This window comes from Jaculus jaculus, chromosome 5 (assembly GCF_020740685.1).
Source record: "Jaculus jaculus isolate mJacJac1 chromosome 5, mJacJac1.mat.Y.cur, whole genome shotgun sequence".
NCBI lineage: Eukaryota > Metazoa > Chordata > Mammalia > Rodentia > Dipodidae > Jaculus > Jaculus jaculus.
Window position 1 is genome coordinate 12425475 of NC_059106.1, and position 22897 is coordinate 12448371.

Below are 22897 nucleotides of genomic sequence, written 5' to 3' on the forward strand. Positions count from 1 at the left end.
GCGTGAGCGTGACCGCTAGCCACGGGCGAGGCTGGGGACCGCGCCGTGATCGCACAGCGTAGCGAGACGAGGTGGTGGAGTGAGTTCAGATCTAGCGCTGAGACGAGGTGGTGGAGTGAGTTCAGATCTAGCGCTGAGACGAGGTGGTGGAGTGAGTTCAGATCTAGCGCTGAGAGGAGGTGGGGAGTGAGTTCAGGTCTAGCGCTGAGAGGAGGTGGTGGAGTGAGTTTACATCTAGCGCTGAGACAGGTGGTGGAGTGAGTTCAGATCTAGCGCTGAGACGAGGTGGTGGAGTGAGTTTACATCTAGCGCTGAGAGGAGGTGGTGGAGTGAGTTCAGGTCTAGCGCTGAGACAGGTGGTGGAGTGAGCTCAGGTCTAGCGCTGAGACGAGGTGGTGGAGTGAGTTCAGATCTAGCGCTGAGACAGGTGGTGGAGTGAGCTCAGATCTAGCGCTGAGAGGAGGTGGTGGAGTGAGTTCAGATCTAGCGCTGAGACGAGGTGGTGGAGTGAGTTTACATCTAGCGCTGAGACCGGTGGTGGAGTGAGTTCAGATCTAGCGCTGAGACGAGGTGGTGGAGTGAGTTTACATCTAGCGCTGAGACAGGTGGTGGAGTGAGCTCAAGTCTAGCGCTGGGCTGGGTGGAGCGCTCAGCACAAGGACAGAGCTGAAGGGTCAGCGTCTGTAAGCTGTTCAGCGCAAGGAAATGACGGCCCCAGAGAACATGTTGTAAACCCTTGGGCCACGATGAAGCTTTTCCCGAGTCTGGTAGACACACCGCTGGCAGCCACCCTGCCTGGGCAGTGGTTCCTGAGTGTCCCAGGTCCACGTGGAGGGCACTCTATCCGCTTAGTGAACTTGCAGAGATGAAGCAGGATGCTCCGGCATATGGCAAGAGGCCGACATCTCACTTTGTTTTGCCTCCGGTGGCCAGGAGGATTTGTTCTTTTTCTCTGTATGTTCATTGTGCTTGTCAGTTGTGTCGTGTTTGTGACTGTGTCTAAAGAGATGGGGCAGACGCAGGTGAGACCCCTTTCTCTGCTAGGGGACCATTTAAAGGAAGTTAAGGACCGTGCTCATAACCTGAGCTTAGAAGTTAAGGGAAAGTTAAATGTCTTTTGCAGGAGTAAATGACTGACCTTCAACATTGGGTGGCCAACTGAAGGCACTTTTGACCTACCGACCATTCATCAGGCCCAGGGAATCATCTTTGGCAGACCTGGTCACCCAGACCAAGTTCCTTACATTGTTGTGTGGCAAGGCCTTCTTGAGATTCCCCCCTCCTTGGTTAAAACCTTTTGTTCCTCAGGCCAGCACTGCTACTGTTTGGGCCCTACAAGAAAAGAAACCCATCCCTACTCCCTCTGCCCCTTTCTACCCTGTTTTGCAGGGACCCTCTAGGGAAGATCTTATTTTCCTTCCAGACTAGCCCCAGCCTGAATTCCCAGAACCTCCCCAGGAACCAGACAAGGGGGACAAACTCAACTCCTACCATCAGCAGGGCAGTCCCCCTCATACCCGAAGTAGGGTCCAGCGGAGCCAACAGGCTGACTGTACCCAGGCCTTCCCTTTAAAGAGTGTTGGGGCCTCTGACCAACAAGGCAATCAACCTCATCACTATCGGCCTTTTGCCACCATGATCTTCATAACTGAAAGATGCAAACCCCAAAATTCTCTTGAGAAACCTGGGGTTTTAATAGATTAATTAGATTCTATAATTTTCACCCACTTACCAACTTGGGATGACTGTCAACAGTTTTTGGAGATCCTCTTTGCTACAGAAGAAAGGGAAAGAATCCAAACTAAAGCTCATGAACTGGTCCCAGGGGTAGATGGGACCCCCCCCCCCAAGCCAAAAACCAGGTATAATAGACACATGCTTCCAGCTGACCAGACCTGACTGGGATTTCCACACCACAGAAGGTAAGGGTAGACTCCAGGTCTGCGGCAGCAACCACCAGGCGGCACACTAATCTGACCAAACTTAGCAATGTGCAGCAAGGAAAAGATGAATCGCCTGCTGCCTTTTTAGAAAGGCTCATGAAAGCTTATGGTATATATAGGCACATGGACCCAGAGAGACCTGAAAATACAACTGCCGTCATACTTAGTTTTGTCAACCATGCGGCACCAGATATAAGAAGAAAAATACAGAAATTAGATAGGTTAGCAGACGAGTATACAGGAGCTAGTCGCCCTGGCGAGCAAGTCTATAACAATAGGGAAAGTCCAGAGGAGCATCAAGTTCACACCATAGACTCAGCCAATGAAAAGAACACCCGCAAAGTGAGTCTCCAGGAGAAAGGATCCGCAATTCAAGAAACTTGACACCGGGCTAGAGATATGGTTTAGCAGTTAAGCATTTGCCTGTGAAGCCTAAAGACCCTGGTACTAGGCTCGATTCCCCAGGACCCACGTTAGCCAGATGCATAAGGGGGCACATGCATCTGGAGTGTGCTTCCAGTGGCTGGAGGCTCTGGTGCACCCATTCTCCCTCCCTCTCTCCCTCCCTCCCTCCCTCCTTCCCCCTCTCTCTCTCTCTCTCTCTCTCTCTCTCTGTCTCTGTCTCTGTCTCTGTCTCTGTTGCTCTCAAATAAATTAATTTTTAAAATTTTTAAAAAAAGAAAAGAAACTTAACACCAACCAAGGTAAGAGGGGACCTCAAAATGAGAGACCTAGGCTCCAACGTAATCATTGTGCCTACTGTAAGAAAATGTGACATTGTGTCAGAGATTGTCCTGAAAATTCTCCACAGATTGACAGGATTGACAGGAACATGGACCATGTACAAGTTCTAGACCTGGAGGAACTCAATGATTACAGACAGGATAAGCCCAGGGTAACCCTAAAAGTGGAGGGAACACCAATAAATTTCCTAATACATACTGGTGCACAGCATTCAGTGCTGAAGGAACCTCAAGGTAAATTGTCTGCCAAGAAGTCTTGGGTTCAAAGGGTCACTGGTATGAACCAATACTCACGGACTACCCAAAGAACACTGGACCTCAGCTTGGGCCAGGTACCCCACTCCTTCATGATTATACCAGAGTCCTCCTATGCTGGAGAAAGATGTGCTCACTAAAATAGGAACCCATATTTCTTTTGATCTGGACATCCCACCTTGCTGACAAATGGGGACAACCCCAAAATATTATAGGCCATTGCCGAGGTCCTTGGTTTCCCACCACGAATAGATGGCAAGAACCTGTTGCTGAAGATTCCACATACTTGGGCTGCAAAGTCACTGGGAAATCTTGCTGGAACTGAGCTGATAACCTCCTCCATGTAGGCCTGCTAGACTGGAACAGAGGACCCATTTACCACCCTGGAGGACTTAGGCTACTTGCCTCTGCTAAAAAAGCCCAAATATGCCTACAAGAAGTGACCTACTTGGGATATATCCTCAAAGATGGGCAAAGATGGTTATTAGAGCCTAGAAAAGAGATTGTGTTGAGTATACCCACTACCACCACAAGCAGGGCAGTACGTGAGTTTCTGGGGTCAGCAGGCTTTTGCTGCCTCTGGATCCCCATCTTTGCTGAACTAGCCAAGCCCCTATGTGAACTGACCAAAGAGGGTGACGCCTTTCAATGGTCCCAGGCCCAAGATCAAGCATTCAAAGACATTAAGCAAGCCTCCTGATGGCTCCTGCTTTAGGGTTGCCAGACATCAACAAGCCCTTCCGCCTCTATGTAGATGAAAGAAAAGGCATTGCAAAGGTGGTCCTAACCCAAAACCTTGGACCTTGGAACCGACCAGTAGTTATCTGTCAATAAAACCAGATCTAGGAGTGGCTGGCTGGTCGCCTTGCCTAAGGATTGTGGCAGCTACCACTCAATTAGTTAAAGATGCAGGTAAGCTGATTTTAGGGCAAGACCTTCATGTCATTACCCCACATGCTATAGAAGGGGTCCTCAGACAACCACCTGTTGGGTGAATGAGCAATGCCGGTATAACTCACTACCAAAGTTTGCTTTGGAATCCCCTGCGGATCCAATTCCTCCCAAGTGTGGCCCTGAACCGGGCCACCCTGCTGCCTGGGATAGACCTAGAGGCGCCTCTGCACGACTATGTTGTGATCCTGAGTCAGGCCCATAACATCAAAGAGGACCTGACCAACCATTACCAAGTGGCGAGGCTACCTGGTACACAGATGGCAGCAGCTTCATGAAGCATGGACAGAGGTATGCAGGAGCAGCAGTAACGACTGAGACTGAAATATTATGGGTGGCTGCCTTACCCAAGGGTACTTCGGCCCAAAGGGCAGAGCTCATTGCCCTGACTGAGGCCTTGAAATTAGGTGAGGAAAATAAGGCTAAATATTTATACAGATAGTCGCTATGCATTTGCCACTGCCCACATACATGGGGCCATTTACCAAGAGAGAGGCCTCCTCACAGCAGAAGGAAAGACTATTAAAAATAAACAAGAAAGTTTGCATTTACTGACAGCCTTGTGGCTACCTGCCGGATTAGCCGTAATCCACTGCTTGGGCGACCAGAGAGCACACACCCCCACAGCCGGAGGAACCAGAGAGCAGATGAGACTGCCAAAAAGGCTGCTTTGGGCTCTGATTCAGATTCCAAATTGAGAATGGCCCTGTTGCCGGACCTAGGGCCCCAACACTTCCAGAGACCCCCATCTTATTCAAAAGAGGACTGAAAACTAATATACAAGGTTCCCATGACTCAAAAATTGGAAGGTTGGTGGAAGACTGGAGACTGTAAATTAATCTTGCTGGAACAATGGGCTAAAGCCCTCCTCAACCATATCCATCGGACTACCCACCTGGGAGTAAGGAAGACAGGACCTCATCAGGAATGCTCATCTTAAGATACTAAATCTAAGGCCACTGCTTGAAGATATCTCAAAGTGCTTGAGCTGCAAACTCACCAATGCTGATAACAAACCTAAGGGACAAGGAACTCGGCTGAGAGGCTCCAAACCAGGAGCCCCCTGGGAATTGGACTTTACTGAGGGAAAACCAGGAAAGTATGGCTATAGATAGCTTCTAGTTTTTGTAGACACTTTTTCAGGGTGGACTGAAGCCTTCCCTATCAAACATGAGTAACTAAGAAGATACTTGACATTCTCCCTAGGTATGGCATGCCAGCTCTCTTGGGTTCAGATAATGGACCAGTCTTCATTTCACAGGTAACACAAGAAGTAATTAAGATTCTGAGGACAAATTGGAAATTACATTGTGCATGTATACCCCAAAGTTCAGGACAAATAGAAAGAATGAATAGGACTCTAAAAGAGACCCTTAATAAATTAACCATGGAGAGATGGCTTAGTGCTTGAGGTGCTTACCTGCAAAGCCAAAGGACCCAGGTTCAACTCCCCAGAACCCACATAAGCCAGATGCACAAGGGGCCACACACATGTGGAGTTCGTTTGCAGTGGCTAGAGGCCCTGGTGCACCTGTTGTCTCTGCCTGTCTCTCTGTGTCTCTCAAGTAAGTAAAAACAAAATATTTTAAATTAACCATGGAGACTGGCAGGGACTGGATGGCTCTATTCCCCTTCACCCTCTACAGGGTGCGAAATACGCCCGATATGATGTGACTAACCCCTTGTGAAGTAATGTTTGGCAGACCACCCCTTATCTTGCCCAGTTTAAAAGCAGAACTAATTGCTGAATTTGACAATATTTGCTTGAATCCCTTGAAACACTAGCCCGTGCACACAAAGAAGCGTGGCCACGCTTGTAGACCATCTATTAGACTGGACATCGCCGTCATGCCACAAATATCGACAGAAGGATTGGGTCTGCGTTAGTTGCCATTGCCACGAGAGACTCGAACCTCATTGTAAGGGACTTTACAGTGTCATCGTAACCACACACACATCCACTTAGCGGATCCCCTAGCTCACCCAAGGACTACAAGGCTCAATTGAAAGTCTACCAGGAATGCAGCACCCCACTCAAGCTCAGACTCAAACGCTCCTAATCCTGACCATGCCCCTAACTATATGTACTCCTAACCCACATGCTCCCTATAACCAAACATGGGTCATTAATCCTCAGACGGGGACCAAAATCTCTTTGGCCCCCTCACAAGGACCCATGTCCCCTTGGTTCCCTGATGTCACATTTGACCTTTGCCAGCTGGCAGAAGGATCCTGGACCCATCCCCAAAGGTCCTCCCAGGACTCCTGTCCCACGTGCAGATGGTGCCACTTTTATGTTTGCCCAGGGGCCAAACAGACCCCAAAATGTGGAGACCAGAGGCCTACTTTTGCGCTGTGTGGGGCTGTGAAACCATTGCCTCTAAATGGTCCACTGTTAAGACAGATTTGATTATGCTATCCAGGCAAGGAAAAACTGACACCCTACAGTTAAAATTCATGGAAAAAGGCAAAAGTCAGAAGGGCTGGGAACTTGGTAAAACATGGGACTGCATTTGTATGTCACTGCAGGACTTCATGAGGGGATATTGTTTACCTTACAGTTAGAAAAGATGGCTCTAACACCTTCAATAGGCATAGGCCCAAACCCCTTCCTGGTGCCTTCACCCCTAAATGCCACTAGGCTCCCTAATTTACCAGCACCCATAATGCCCATAACCGGACACCCTCCATCCCAATCTCCACTACCCCAAATGTTTGTAACCAGACCCTATAGATAAAAAATGAAACCTATTATGCAGGCTCCCCAGGATGGTGGGCTTGTACCATGGGACTAACCCCTTGCATTCACAGAACCGTTATTTACACCCATCATAGTTACTTTATCCTGGTACAGTTGTTCCCTCATATGACTTATCATACAGAATCACAAATGGAACTCACTCACTCTCCCTACTCATAAGGCAAAGAGGGCAATATGGGCAACTGCTATTCTCATTTCATCCCTGATAGGATTAGGAATGGCGGGTGCTACAGGGGTAGGGACTTCAGCTCTTATTCTACAGGATAAAAACTACAAAGTATTGAGAGCCTCTATTAATTAATACACATCTCAAAGACATTGAGCAGTCCATCAGCAGACTAGAGAAGTTTCTCAATTCCCTTGCATAAGTAACCCTCCAAAACAGGCGAGGGTAAGACCTCCTTTTCATGCAGCAGGTGGGGTCTATGCTCAGCCCTCGGAGAAGAATGTTGTTTTTATATCAACCATTCAGGGCTCATTTGAGATTCAATGGCTATACTAAGAAAAAGAATCAAAGAAAGAACAGGAATAAAAGCCTGAGTATGAAAATTTGTTTAATTGGTCCCTTGGTTAACAACCCTACTTTCGCTCCAGCCGGAAACCTGTCTTATTCTTGTTATTATTGACCTGTGGGCCATGCATAATCAGTAAATTGATCTCCTTTGTTAAGGAAAGGATTAACACAGTACAGCTTTTGATACTCAGGATACAATACTACCCCTTAGAGCTCATCCCCTAGTAAGGACCCAAGATTGGACCCTCTTAACTTACAAGAAGAGGGGGAAATGATACCAGAGTAATACCATGACAGGCTTCAGAGTCATTAGTAGGCCAAAATTTCTGTTTCCTGATAAGAGTTTAGCAGGTGCTGGAAAAACTAGACTGCCCAGCACCCGCATCCTCTAATGGGCCAATCAAAAAGGACCAAGTAGGTGTTACACATTCTTGTGGTCATAGATAAGTTTGAACATTAAGCAGTCAGCTTGTAACTTGTATGCTCTTTCTAAATGTCAACCAATCATGTAAATGCCATTCTGGAAATTACCTTTTTCCCTGTTTGAACCCCAAGATAAGCCTCTCCCAACTGCCATTCCGGGCTCTTGGACGGACCCACTGCGTTGGTGAAGTCTGGAGCCTGAGCTTAAGCCAGAAATAAAGCTCTTTGCTGTTGCCTAAGTGTCCAACTCTTTTGGTGGTCTTTGGGGACTCAGTGATCTGGGAACTGTAGTCCATTCCTCTATGCTAAAAGGAAAACCCCCGCAGATGAGACTGCAATGCCCCTCGCCTGCCTGAGCTGGAACGGCAAGGGGATGGGAGGGCGACGGGGCGTGGCCACAGGGCGCCGGGGAGGTGGCAAACGACGCTTGCGCAGTGTGGCCGGGATGGCGCATTTTCTTGCACCTAGTGATGCGGCGGCGGCGGCGGCGGCCGCTGAGAAGGGCGGAGAGTTCCGTGGTGAAGTTGGGGGAGGGCGTCGTTTCGGCGTCGGGAGGAGCCATGGTCTGAACTACGAGTGGGAAGTTGGTGTGCTGCGTACCGCTAGTCCCCGGAGCCGCGGCGTGAAGTCGTGAGATCACCTCGGAACGGTGAGCGGCGAGGAACCCGGATCGGGGGCGGGGCGGGGGGAGGCGGTGAGTGCCCGGATGCTGACCCTGCTCCGGGGCACGGCCGACCCCAGTGTGGACGCGGGGGCGGAAGAGGGGCCGCGCCGGTGAAGAGCGGGCCTGTGTGCGGCGGTTCGAATCCCCTGTGGAGCTCTCTGAGCCCCCGCCCGGGCGAGGTTTCCCGCGGAGTCGTCTTCGCCCGGAGTTGAGAGCGGAAATGTTCGCTGTGCGCGTCCCTGCGTTCGGTCTCCGCTGGGCAATTCTGAAACCAGACTGACTGTCCTCGGGAAAGGAAAGCGGCGCCGCGCGTGGCATCCTCGCGTGCACGCTGTTCACGCGCCAGCTTCCTGCGCTAAGGCGCTAGCAGGCACCTTCGTTCTTCCGGCGTGGGCGTGAGCGTGACCGCTAGCCACGGGCGAGGCTGGGGACCGCGCCGTGATCGCACAGCGTAGCGAGACGAGGTGGTGGAGTGAGTTCAGATCTAGCGCTGAGACGAGGTGGTGGAGTGAGTTTACATCTAGCGCTGAGACAGGTGGTGGAGTGAGTTCAGATCTAGCGCTGAGACAGGTGGTGGAGTGAGCTCAGATCTAGCGCTGAGACGAGGTGGTGGAGTGAGTTCAGATCTAGCGCTGAGACAGGTGGTGGAGTGAGCTCAGATCTAGCGCTGAGACGAGGTGGTGGAGTGAGTTCAGATCTAGCGCTGAGACGAGGTGGTGGAGTGAGTTCAGATCTAGCGCTGAGACGAGGTGGTGGAGTGAGTTCAGATCTAGCGCTGAGAGGAGGTGGGGAGTGAGTTCAGGTCTAGCGCTGAGAGGAGGTGGTGGAGTGAGTTCAGATCTAGCGCTGAGACAGGTGGTGGAGTGAGTTCAGATCTAGCGCTGAGACGAGGTGGTGGAGTGAGTTTACATCTAGCGCTGAGAGGAGGTGGTGGAGTGAGTTCAGATCTAGCGCTGAGACAGGTGGTGGAGTGAGCTCAGGTCTAGCGCTGAGACGAGGTGGTGGAGTGAGTTCAGATCTAGCGCTGAGAGGAGGTGGTGGAGTGAGTTCAGATCTAGCGCTGAGACGAGGTGGGGAGTGAGCTCAGGTCTAGCGCTGAGACAGGTGGTGGAGTGAGCTCAGATCTAGCGCTGAGACAGGTGGTGGAGTGAGCTCAGGTCTAGCGCTGGGCTGGGTGGAGCGCTCAGCACGAGGACAGAGCGGAAGGGTCAGCGTCTGTAAGCTGTTCAGCGCAAGGAAAGGACAGCCCCAGAGAACAAGTTGGAAACCCTTGGGCCAGGGTGGAGCTTTCCCAGTATGAACGCACACCTGAGGCTGCGGAAGGTGAGTAGGGCTGACCAGCCTTTTAGGCTTTGTTAGCCCTTTGGAAACTAAGGAACGAGTATTACTGAGAGAACCAGGACAGTCTGAACCACAGAGGCCCTGTCTCCAAAATTGGTATCCCGTCATTAGTCCAATTAGCAGTGGGATATCTTGCAAGATTCTTAGCGGAAAGAAGGATCATTCTTTTTTATTATTGCTATTGGCAAGGTCCATAATTACAGACAATAAACCATAATTTCTTCTTCCCCTCACTTTCCCCTCCACAACTCCACTGTCCATTATATCCCCTCTTCCTCGCAGTCAGTCTCTCTCATTTTGATGTCTTCATTTTTTAATTACTAAAAGATCACCTTCCAAGCCAGGCATGGTGGTGCAGGCCTTTAATCCCAGCACTGTGGAGGCAGAGGTAGGAGGATCACCGTGAGTTTGAGGCCACCCTGGGATTACATAGTGAATTCCAAGTCAGCCTGGGCTAGAGTCATGCCAGGGCCTCTAGCTTCTTGGAAACAAACTCCTGATTCATGTACCACTTTGTGTATCTAGCTTTATATGGGTACTGGGGAATCAAACCTGGGTCCCTTAACCGCTAAACTCTCTCTCCAGCCCTATGCTACTTTTATTAAGGTGTGTGCCACCACGCTTAGCTATCTCTGTGTCTTTTTCTGTTTCAAGTAAATAAATACTTTTAAAAAGCATATGTTGACTTACATGCATATTATTACATTGTGAGTGAACAAAGAACAGTTTTCAAATTCATTAATAGTCTCCTAAGTATAGGAAGAACATCAGACCAAAAATTCTTAAGAATGTAAACAGGGGCTGTAGTGGTTGAGACGCTTGCCTGGGACGCCTAAGGACCCAGGTTCAATATTCTAGTACCCCACGTAAGCCAGATGCGCAGAGGAGGTTCCACATGCATCTGCAGTTCGTTTGCAGTGCCTGAAGGCCCTGATGTGCCCATTCTCATTCTGTTACTCTTCTGTCTCTCTCTGCTTGCAAATATAAATTTTTTGAAAAAAAATAATGTAAACAAAGATTCACTTTGATGTCTCTTTTCAGCTAAATGTAATCGCTTATACCTGTAGCCTCACACTTGGGAGGCTGAAGTAGGAGGATCTCTATGAGTTCAAGGCCAAGCTGGGCTACAGAATGAGTTACAGGTCAGCCAGGGCAAGAAGAAGATCCTGCCTCAAAACAAAAAGCTGAAAGGTGGTCTCCTCCATTATTAAGTCAGATGTGAGATGTGTTTTGCAGGCTATGAAAACATATTTATGTAGTTCTTGCTTCCTTACATAATCTAAAAAGGCAGTTCCTGATGTAGAAGAACTTTTCAGGGCCTGGGGATTTAGCTCAGAAGTGTAAGGCTCTGGATTGGTTTCCCAACACAAATAAGACAATAGGACTAGGAGATGGCTCACCTTGAAGAGCACTTGTTGCTTAAGCATGAGGGCCACTCAGAGCAAAGACCAAGTTCAGCTCCCCAGAACCTACTTTTTAAAGCTTGATGTGGAGCTCTAGAGATGGCTTAATGGTGAAGGCGCTTTTCTGCAAAGCCAAAGGACCCAGGTTCAATTCTCCAAGACCCATGTAAGCCAGATGTACAAGGTGGCACATGCATCTGGAGTTTGTTTACTGCAGCTGGACGCCCTGGTGTGCCCATTCTGTTCCTCCCTCTCCCTCTCAAATAAATAAATAAAAATGAAATATTTTTAAAAATAAAGCTTAGTGTGACCATACACTTCTGTAATCCCACTCTGCTGGGGTGGTGGTTGAAGACAGAATTACAGGACCTTGCTGAGGAACAGTAGCTCAGGGTTGAGAAAGAAACCCCCATCTCAGCCTCAAGGAAATATGCCATAGCCCACTAGCAGAGTCGAACCTGAGGGGGGAATGAGGATGAAGGAAAAAAGACGAGAAACCAAACATGAACTCCGGAGGAAAGTCAGTGAATACTGAAGCCCCAACTTTATTTAGTTCAGCTATTTTATACTTCTCAGAGCACAAGAATGCAAGCAGAAAAATGCCAGTATTTACACAGGATCTCTTGAGAAAGCCACATCCTCCTACATTGAGCAAAGAACAGTCAAATCTTTAGCCTCTAGCTCAAAATGTTACTTCTTTCTCATTTCCCAGAACCTCAGGTCATATCTAATCTCATGCTTGGCAAAACATTCTGCTCTCTGGCCCACGGTGTAAGTGTACACATAAACAAATGTCCAGGCAAATGGCTATTGGTAGAAATGCACTTGAGCCATAGCGTGGGACACTGGCCTCCACTTGTGCACTCAGGGCACATGCATCTACAGACAAGTGCATGTCCCAACATTATACTATATAGATACAAGAAGAAAGATGTTTTTTTATTCTAAATTTGATCTTGTTCCATAATTACCTTCACTGTTGTCATTTCTCCCCCCCCCCGCCTTTGTCTATTGCTCTCAAATAAATAAATAAATTTTTTAAGATGAATTTCAAAACTTAATAGGACTGGAGAGATGGCATAGTGGTTGAAGCATTTGCCTACAAAGCCTAGGGACCCAAGTTCAATTCCCCAGAATCCATGTAAGCCAGATGCACAAGGGGGCACATGCATCTGGAGTTCCTTAGCAATGGCTGGAGACCCCAGCATACACATTCTCCCCCCTCCACCGTGTGTGTGTGTGTGTGTGTGTGTGTTTGTGTGTGTTTCTTTCCTTCCCTCCTTCCCACCCTCTCAAATATAATTTTAAAAAAATGAACCAAATAGGGCAGAACCTGGAACACATTCTTGCCTGCACAGTGAGTACAGAGCACCCTGGACTGTGCTGGTTGATGGGCTGGTTCCAGTCTCTCTGACCCTCAAGCAGCTGGGTCACAGTTGTCACTGGTGCTTAAAAAACCCACATTCTCACTGTCCTGCCCAGAATCAGTGAATCAAAGACCTGTGACTGATCCAAGTGACACAAAGAATGTTTAGCTTCATTTCCTTTATTCAGAATCATAGGCCAAGCATAGTGGCGCACGCCTTTGATCCTAGCACTCGGGAGGCAGAGGTAGAAGGATCACCTAGAGTTCAAGGCCACCCTGAGACTACATAGTGAATTCCAGGTCAGCCTGAGCTAAAGTAACACCCTACCTTGAGAAACCAAAAACAACAACAACAACAAAAAAAGATGAGCTGGGCATGGTGGGTTTGTGATCCTAGACACCAAATGATACCCATCCCAAGAAGAAAACACAAAACTAATAAATTTCTTCAGCACACCAAATATATCATAGCTATTAGGAAACCAAAACCTCCACCGGAAGGATTAAAGTAGAAACAGATATGGCAGAGAAATGGAGATCAAGAATAAAGGAGCCTCAGCAATTCCATGACTCAAGCTGGTCATGTTGGCACATTTCTGTAATCCCAGTACAGAGAAGCCCAGACTTAGCTATGTGTGACCTGTCTCAAAAATCGATAGATGAGCTGGGCGTGGTGGCCCATGTCTTTAATCCCAGCACTTGGGAGGCACAGGTAGGATTGGCATGAGTTTGAGGCCACCTTGAGACTACATAGTGAATTCCAGGTCAGCCTGAGCTAAAACAAAACCCTACCTCATAAAAAAGATGAATGTGGCTTGGGAGATGGCTTAATGCTCCAAGTCACTTGCTTGTAAAGCCTAATGGCCCATGTTCAATTCCCTAGTACCCACATAAAGCCATATGCTTTATGAATATGGAGTAATTTGTAGTGGCAAGAGGCCCTGGTACACTCCTCCCTTTCTCTGTATTGCAGTCAGTTTCACATTGCTGACAGAAATCACCCAACCAAGAGCAGCTTTTGGGAAAAAAAGAGTATTTTGGCTTACAGGGTCAAGGGAAAACTCCATGATGGCAGGAGGAAATGTTGGCATGAGCAGAAGGTGGACATCACCCCATTGCAACGTAAGGTGAACCATAGCAACAGGAAAGTGTGCCAAACACTGGCATGGGGAAACTGGCTATAACACCCATAAGCCCTCCCCCAACAATTTACCTCCAGGAGCCTTTAATTTCCAATTGTCATCAGCTGGGTGGGGGGTTAGCATTCAGAATACCTAACTTTTTGGGGGATGCCTGAATCAAACCACCACACTCTGCTTGCATATAAACAAGTACTTGCACCAGTTTGTACATGAATGCTGAGGAATGGAGCCTGGGCCAGCAGCAGACTTTGCAAGCAAGCACCTTGCTTTATTTTATTTTATTTTATTTTGGTTTTTCAAGATCGGGTTTCACTCTAGCCCAGGCTGACCTGGAATTGACTATGGAGCCACAGGGTGGCCTCGAACTCACCAGATTTTTGTTGTTGTTGTTGTTGTTGTTGTTGTTGTTGTTGTTGTTTTGGGCAATGACTTACCCATTCTTTCTACCTCTTTCTTCTCTCTCTGTCTCTCTGCTTCAAATGAATAAATACTTTTTTAAGAAAATAAAGCAATGGCCCAACCAGGTGTGGTAGCACACGCCTTTAATCTCAGCACTTAGGAGGCAGAGGTAGGAAGATCGTCATGAGTTCAAGGCCACCCTCAGACTCCATAGTGAATTCCAGGTCAACCTGGGCTAGAGTGAGACCCTACCTCAAAAAAAAAAAAAAAAAAAAACCTCAAATTCGCTTCAGTCTTCCTTCCTCTGCCTCCCAGGCTCCATTCCCCAGCATTCATGTACAAACTGGTGCAAGTATCTGGCACTTAGATGCAGCAGCAAGAGACCCTGGCACACCCATACATAACAGGTACATGCAAATCAGTTAAAATATTTTATAAAGCGCTAGAGAGGTCGCTCAGCAATGAAGGCACTTGCCTGCAAAGCCAAGGACCCACGGAAACCAGATGCACAAGGTGCCGTAAGCATCTGGAGTTCATTTGCATTGACTGGATGCCCTGGCACACCCATTCTCTCTCTCTACCTGTCTGTTGCCCTCACCTCTCTAATAAATAAAAAATAAAATAGTTTATAAATGAAATAAAATCTGCCTTTCAACAGCACCTTGAAGCCAGGCATGCCACATGCCTTTCATCCTAGCACTAAGGAGACAGAAGTTAAAGGATTGCTGTGAGTTTGAGGCCAGCCAGGAACTACAGAGTGAGTGCCAGCTCAACCTGGGCTAGAGTGAGACCCTGAGTCAGGAAAAAGGAAAAAGCCCTTGCAGTACAAATCCCTTTACAGTTTGTTACTTAACGACAACCTGGTTCGTAGAATCACTTTGTTTCTCTTTGACAGACTGGCTTTGAAATTTACAAACCATGGAGACGACTCAAGAAACTGTACAAAGAATTCTTCTAGAGCCCTACAAGTACTTGCTTCAATTACCAGGTAATGGCTCAGTTATTGCCCAACAGCACAGTTTTTACACAGTAGCAGTCATTCAAATGTTAGCAAACAAAAAAGGATAGATTTACTAGTTCTTGTGTTTCTATTTAAAGTGATACATATGAAATTATAATTAAGAAATTATGGGGGTTGGACAGATGGCTTAGCAGCTAAGGGACTTGCCTGTGAAGCCTAAGGATCCAGGTTGGATTCCCCAGTAGCCACTACGCCAGATGCACATGGTGGCACATGGATCTGGAGTTTGTTTACAGTAGCTTCAGGCCCATTCTCTCTGCTTCTGTCTCTCTCCCTCTCTCTCTGTCTGTCTCTCTCTCTCTCTGTGTGTCAAATAAAATACTTTTTTAAAAGAAATTATGAATAGAACTTTGCAATATAGAGGTTTTGTTTCTTTGACATTTTTGGTCGCTTTTTGTTTTTGTTTGTATTTTTTGGTTTTCTGAGGTAGGGTCTCACTCTCGCCCAGGCTGACCTGGAATTCATTATGTAGTCTCAGGGTGACCTTGAACTCACAGCGGTCCTCCTGCCTCTGCCTCCCAAGTGCTGGGATTAAAGGTGTGCGCCACTATGCCCAGCTGTTTTTGTTTTTTTTGTTTTTTTTTTTTTGAGGCAGGTTATTAACTCTAGCCCAGTTTTGAGTTGTCTTCAGTATTATGAATGAGTAAACTGGCATTATGCAACATTTTTTGGCACTTCAATGATAATCTCAAAACAAGAAAAATTTCACTTTATTTGAATGATTTGCAACAGCACATGGATCTCTCTCCTCTCTCTCTCTCTCTCTCTCTCTCTCTCTCTCTCTCTCTCTCTGTGTGTGTGTGTGTGTGTGTGTAGTGTTGGAATTTTTTTTATTTTTTTTTTGAAGTAGGCTCTCACTCTAGCTCAGGCTAACTTGTAACTCAATATGTAGTCACAGGCCGACTTCAAATTTATGGCAACCCTACCTCTGCCTCCCAAATTCTGGGATTAAAGGCATGTGCCACCACACCCTGTTTTTTTTTTTTCTTATGTTTAAAACAGTGTCATTTTGTAACCCTATCTGTCCTGGAACTCATTATGTAACCAGACTTACTTGAACATGTGGAGAGCCTCCTGCCTCCATATCCCAAGAGCTGGGATTATAGGCCTACACCACCACACTCAGCCCTAAGATGTTACGGGATTTTTGTTTTTTTTCTACGTAGGGTCTCTTTAGCCCAAGCTGACCTGGATCTTACTCTGTAGTTCCAGGCTTGCCTCAAAAAAACACAGTAATCCTAAAGGCTTGCCCCACCACACCGGCAGTTAATTTTAAGAAAAACACACTTAAGATTGGGACCCTAGGGCTACAGAGATGGCATTTGCTTATGAAGCCAAAGGACCTGGACCCAGGTTCTATTCCCCAGTACCCACATAAGCCAGATGCATAGGGCGGTGCATGCATCTGGAGTTCATTTACAGTGGGTCGAGGCCCTAGTGGCCCCATTCTCATTCTCTCTACTCTGCCCCTCCCTCTCCCCCTCCCTCTGTCAAATTTTTAAAAAAATTAAGCCAGGCATGGTGGCCCACGCCTTTAATCCCAGTACTGAGGAGGCATTACCATGAGTTTGAGGCCACCCTGAGATTACATAACGAATTCCAAATCAGCCTGGGCTAGAGCAAGATCCTACCTTAAAAAACCACAGGGGGGGGGGGGAAATGCTATTAAAGCTGGGCATGACCCTGAGACTACATAGCAAATTGCAGGTCTGCCTAGGCTAGAGTGAAACCCTACCTAAAAAAAAGATTGTGACCCTCACTAGCTTCAGTGGAAGGAAATCTCTACAGTAGGGAATGGGTTGGTGAGGCTGTGTCTTTTGAGTGTGATCAGTTTTGAAGGGAGTTCTGCATATTTCATGTTTTATGCTCATGTGTTGTTTCCTGATGCAGGTAAACAAGTAAGAACCAAACTCTCACAGGCATTTAATCACTGGCTCAAAGTTCCTGAAGACAAACTGCAGGTATTTAGGCAATTCTTTACTCATTCTTCTTTTTCTGTTTTTGGGGGGGTTTTTTGTTTTGTTTTTTTTTTGAGGCAGGGTCTTCCTTTAACAAACCAGGCTGACCTGTGTGTTTCCTTTGCTGGCCTCAGACTAACAGTGACCGATCCTCCTACCCCAGCCTCCCAAGTGCTGGAATTACAGAGGTAAGCCACCATGTCTGGCTCTAATCTCACTCTTTTTAGTTTTTCAAGGTAGGGTTTCTCTCAATTACAAGCTGACCTGAAAAATCACTATATAGTCTCATGGTGGCCTTGAACTCACGATGATCCTCCTACCTCTGCCTCCCAAGTGCTGGGATTAAAGGCATGCCCCACCACGCCCAGCTAATCTCACTCTTAGTCCCCAAGAAACTGGTGGAGTTCACATAAAACACTCCTACCTCCTTACTATGTGTAATGCTTATGAAGTGTTTTATGGTGAAGCTGGAAAATAATTATTAGTTGTAAAATCTCAAGATACCTGAGACCTTAGTAGTTTGTTAATATCACTAAGTACAAATTGTTTGGCCAAGCATGGTGGCATACACCTGAACATTTAGGAAGCTAAATGAGTAGCATCATGAGTCAGAAGCCAAGGTTGTCAACGTTGAGAGACACTGGCTCAAAAAGAAGATGCTGGAGAGATGGCTATGGCTCAACAATTAAGGTGCTTGTCTGCAAAGCCTAGTGACCCAGGTTGGATTCCCTAGTACCCATGTAAAGCCAAATGCACAAGGTGGAACATGAATCTGGAGTTCGTTTGCAGCGCTAGAAGCCCTGTTGCCCCCATTCTTTCTTATCTTGCTGTATCTCCCTATCTCTCTAGTAGCAAATAAATAAATAAAAATATTTTTTTAACAAAAAGCTTGGTTGGGCTGGAGACATGCCTTAGCTGTTAAGTGCTTGCCTGTGAAACCTAAGGACCCTGGTTCAAGGCTCAAATCCCCAGTACCCACGTAAGCCAAATGCACAAGGTGCCACATGCATTTGGTGTTTGTTTGCAGTGGCTGGATGCCCTGGCATGCCCATTCTCTCTCTCTGTCTCTCTCTCTCTCTCATAAATAATTTTAAAAATAAAAATAAATTAATACAAAAAAAAAAAGCCAGGTGTGGTGGTGCACACCTTAATTCTATCACTGGAGAGGCAGAGGTAGGAGGATCACCATGAGTTCAAGGCCAACCTGAGACTACATAGTAAATTCCAGGTCAGCCTGGGCTAGAGTGAGACCAAAACTACACATACACACAGATATATATGTGCTGTTGCAAATTATTCAAATAAACCAAATTTTTTCTTGTTTTGTTTTCATTTGTAGATTATCATTGAAGTGACAGAAATGTTGCATAATGCCAGCTTACTCATTGATGATATTGAAGACAACTCAAAACTCCGCCGTGGCTTTCCAGTGGCACACAGCATCTATGGAATTCCATCTGTCATCAATTCTGCCAATTATGTGTACTTCCTTGGCCTAGAGAAAGTCTTAACCCTTGATCACCCAGATGCAGTGAAGATTTTCACCTGCCAGCTGTTGGAGCTGCATCAAGGACAAGGCCTGGACATTTACTGGAGGGACCATTACATTTGTCCCACGGAAGAGGACTATAAGGCTATGGTCCTGAAGAAAACGGGTGGACTGTTTGGATTAGCAGTAGGGCTCATGCAGCTCTTCTCTGACTACAAAGAAGACTTAAAGCCACTGCTTAACACACTCGGGCTCTTCTTCCAAATCAGAGATGACTACGCTAACCTGCACTCCAAAGAATACAGCGAGAACAAAAGCTTCTGTGAAGACCTCACAGAGGGAAAGTTCTCGTTCCCGACTATCCATGCCATCTGGTCAAGGCCAGAAAGCAGCCAGGTGCAGAACATCCTGCGACAGAGAACAGAAAACATAGATATTAAGAAATACTGTGTACATTACCTTGAGGATGTAGGTTCTTTTGAATACACTCGGAACACTCTTAAAGAACTTGAATCTAAAGCCTATGAGCAAATTGAGGCCTGTGGTGGGAACCCCGACCTAGTGGCTCTAGTAAAGCATTTAAGTCAGATGTTCAGAGAAGAAAATCAGTGAATTATAGTAGCTATTTTTTATTGGGCCTAATAGCTTTGTTCATCATTTGGATTAGTTGTCTTTTAGCCTGTTAACCTTTTCAAGCTATTAGTTTCCAAAAACTGAGTAGATAGATGATGTGAGTGATGTTGTATCAATGCTGAAATGCCCCCATGCATAAAACACAAATTGAGAGAAAGGGAGCCACATTTATATAGGCCATGTGTGACCAGCACAAGCTGCTGTGGCAGGACACTGCCTGGCTCTGCCTAAGTGCACCAGTGTCCTGACTTTGTCAATAAAAATGACTATGTTCCAGCACCGTGAACGGGTGCTGCACCGCGTGGCCGTTCCTGAGTCATTTGCTAACATACCAAACACTGGCTATGGGACAAGTCCAGCTGGTTCCAAGCCACAGAGCTCCTCTTTCCTAAATGACACTGCTAAGGATACGTTAGTATAGGCTGGGGGATAACTCAGTGTTTGAAAGTGCTGGCTGCCTGAGCTCACTACTGGAGTTTGATCCCTAGCACTCACAGCAGGTGGACCACATGGCACATGGGTCTGTGATCCCAGCGGTCCTGCAGCAGGGGGTCCCAGAACTGGAACAGTTTGGCCTTCTCAGTAGAGAAAAACAAGATGGAAGTAGAGGACCAACACCCTGAGGTGGTCCTCTGACCTCCACCTTTCATGCTGTGGTGCACACAACCACACACACACTTTTTTTTTTTTTTTTTCTCGAGGTAGGGTCTCTCACTAGCCCTGGTTAACATGGGATTTACTATGTAGTCTCAGGCTGGCCTTGAACTCACAGCAATCCTCTTACCTCTGCCTCTGCTGGGATTAAAGATGTACACCACAATACCTGACCCACCTTAAAAAAAAAAAAAGAAAAAAAAGAATAACTCTGTCTGAAAGAACTGAATGAAGCAGGGAACAACCCAGGCCTTTCTCTTATCGTTTTCTTTTTCCTTCCTCTCTACCCTGCAAATTTTGCTGCTTTTTAATTTTTATTTATTTATTTATTTTTGTCATTAGAAAGGTATTTAATAAGTTCACATCACAAAATGGTTAGAGTATTTGTCCATACAGCAATATGACATGGTAATAGAAATACTGCACAATTATATTTAACTAATGTACAGCTTCAAGAACTAACCATGGTGAAAATTAAATGAGGGTAGGAGGACAGAGAGGAGGTTCTCAGCCTCATTCCCTAAATACCAAATGTGAGTAAGACTGGAGGAAGCGAGCTGAGTGATGGTGACTGTTCCCCAGATGGCTAATTATTCTGAACCTGGATTTTATAAAACTGGCTAAACACTTCCAGCTACAGAGATTGCCTGAGGCTACAATGTGAGGATCTTACCCCTTAGACACCCAGGACTGTGGACAGCCATGGACATGAGTGCAGGATGACAACCTGGGCAGAGGAGAAAATGGGCAACACGTATGAACATGATGCACAAAAATAGAACTTCTTAGACACCAGGCTATCCACTTGAACAAAATTCTCAACTAATGAAATATTTTAGATCTTTGTTGGGAAAGAAAATGAGGCACCAGACTGAAACTGGTTCAAAAGCTCAAAACAATTTCCTCTAGGCCGACCCAGTATACTAACCTTGAGATACCACAGACAGAACTCTGCTTTTTAAACCAGGAGTCTTCTACAAACAAAATTAACATGCTAATCTGACTTTCTGTTTTTATATTTTTGCTTGTAACACTTGGTACCCCATACTGATTAGTTCTGGGCACAGCATTGTCTTTGGATAAAAACTGACAGAGTAAGTGTTCGTAGAGCAGGAGAATAAGTTCAAGGTCATCTTAGGCTACATATGAAATTTGAGGCTAGCCTGGTCTACATGGGACCCTGTCTCAAAAACATGGTTTTAGAAGGAAGCCTCTGAACTTTGTTCTATTTCCCATCATTGGTAAGTACAGCTTGCTAGAGGGCTATGTGCCTACAGCATAAAGGCAGGGCACACCTCCCACACCCACCCTCATGTCACTGTATCTGCTCAAATGAGAAGCAGCTAGACTTCTTAATTTCTGCTAAAAGAAATGATAACCTGGGAGACAGAAAAGCAGTCACAGGCTATGACCTCAAGCACTGATGAGCTGCACTAGTGATTTAACCCTCACGCAGTGCTTCTGTTCCTGTAGTTTCCATAGCCAAGCCACTCAGGCTGGTGTTTACCCTAGAAGGGAGAGAACAGACCCTAGTTTCTGTATTAGAAGTACTAATTAATAGTATTCCCCCCCCCCTTAGAAATACTGCATTTTGTGTGATTGGTTCTGTAATATATAGGATCTAATCACCAGATACTTACATAAGACAATTCTTATCCAAGCATTTGAACTAAATTTGGAAAGTTGGAAGTAATCTTTCCTGATTTTCATTTTGTTTTTTCAAGGTAGGGGTTCTCTCTAGCCCAGGCTGACCTGGAATCCACTATGTAGTCTCAGGGTAACCTCGAACTCATAGCAGTGCTCCTACCTTTGCCTCCTGAGTGCTGGGATTAAAGGTATAGGCCACCATCCCTGGCTTTATACATATTCTTTATAAAGCACAGTAATTTGGGAGAATGACTGATTTTTTTTTCTTTGAGGCAAGGTGCCAGTCTAGCACACACCAAGCCAACTGGCCTCAAACTCATGGTGATCCTCCTGCCTCAGCCTCCTGAGTCATTGGATTAAAAGCGTGTGTCAAAAATAAATAAATAAAAGCATGTGTCAGTGGGCCTATAATAAATAGCATTCTCCTAGCCCTAATTAAAATATTTTTTTAATTAGCTTAAAAAACTAAAGACGGGGGCTGGAGAAATGGCTTAGCGATTAAGGCGTTTGCCTGCAAAGCCAAAGGATCACAGATCAATTCTCCAGGACCCATGTAAACCAGATGCACAAGGGGAGTTCATTTGCAGTGGCTAAAGGCCCTGGCACGCCCACTTTCTCTCTCTGCCTCTTTCTCAAATAAGTAAATAAAATATTTTTTAAAGATAAAGATGCTTTAAAAAAAAAAAAGATAAAGATGGGAGGGCTGGAGAGATGGCTTAGTGGTTAAGCACTTGCCTATGAAGCCTAAGGACCTCGGTTCGAGGCTCGATTCCCCAGGACCCATGTTAGCCAGATGCACAAGGGTGTGCACACGTCTGGAGTTCGTTTGCAGTGGCTGGAGACCCTGGCACACCCATTCTTTCCCCCTCTGTGTGTGTGTGTGTGTGTCTCTTGTCTCTGTCTCCCTCCCTCTCTCCCTCCTTCCCTCCCTCTCTCTCTCAGCCTCATTTCTCTGTCCCTCTCAAATAAATAAGACAGGAAAAAATTTAAATATAATAAAAATAAAGATGGGAGGCAGAGGTAGGAGGATTGCGATTAGTTCCAGGTCAGCCAGGAGTAGAGCAAAACCCTCCCTCGAAAAACCAAAATAATAAATAAGGAAATTAGAGATTGAGTCAGAACTAAAGATGTACGTTGACAGGTGTGGTGACACAAGCCTTTGGTCCCAGGACTTGGGAGGCAGAGGTGGGAGAATCACTGTGAATTTGAAGCTACCCTGAGACTACATAGTGAATTTCAGGTCAGCAGGGCCTAAAGATAGTGAGACCCTACCTCACAAAAAAACAAAAAAAGATGGGATGGAGAGATGGTTTACTGGTTAAGATGCTTGTCTGCAAAGCGTAAGGACCCAAGTTCGATTCTTCAGGTCCCATATAAGCCAGATGTATCTGGTGCAGCATGCATCTGGAGTTTGTTTGCAGTGGCAGGAGGCCTTGATGTGCCCATTGTGTCTCTTCCTATACACCTCTTTCTCTTCCTCTCAAATAAACCGGGTGTGGTGGCGCACACCTTTAATCCCAGCACTTGGGAGGCAGAGTTAGGGAGGAATGCCGTGAGTTCGAGACCACCCTGAGACTACATAGTTAGTTC

General features: G+C 46.4%; 1 protein-coding gene across 6 annotated transcripts; it reads left to right on the top strand.

Moving 5' to 3' along the window:
• Nucleotides 1-240: 240 nt before the first annotated feature.
• Ggps1 (geranylgeranyl diphosphate synthase 1) lies at nt 241-19308 on the top strand. 6 transcript variants are annotated; one of them, XM_045149705.1, is made up of 6 exons: nt 241-463; nt 8719-9577; nt 14801-14893; nt 16817-16887; nt 17019-17072; nt 18224-19308. In XM_045149705.1, exons 3-6 carry the CDS (start codon nt 14824-14826, stop codon nt 18983-18985), a joined length of 957 nt encoding a protein of 318 aa, XP_045005640.1. In that variant the 5' UTR covers nt 241-463; nt 8719-9577; nt 14801-14823; the 3' UTR covers nt 18986-19308. The 6 variants fall into 6 exon arrangements, with proteins under 6 accessions (XP_045005640.1, XP_045005641.1, XP_045005639.1 ...); XM_045149706.1 differs by having other exon boundaries at nt 354-427; XM_045149704.1 differs by lacking the exons at nt 241-463; nt 8719-9577 and adding an exon at nt 8012-8239.
• Nucleotides 19309-22897: the final 3589 nt, after the last annotated feature.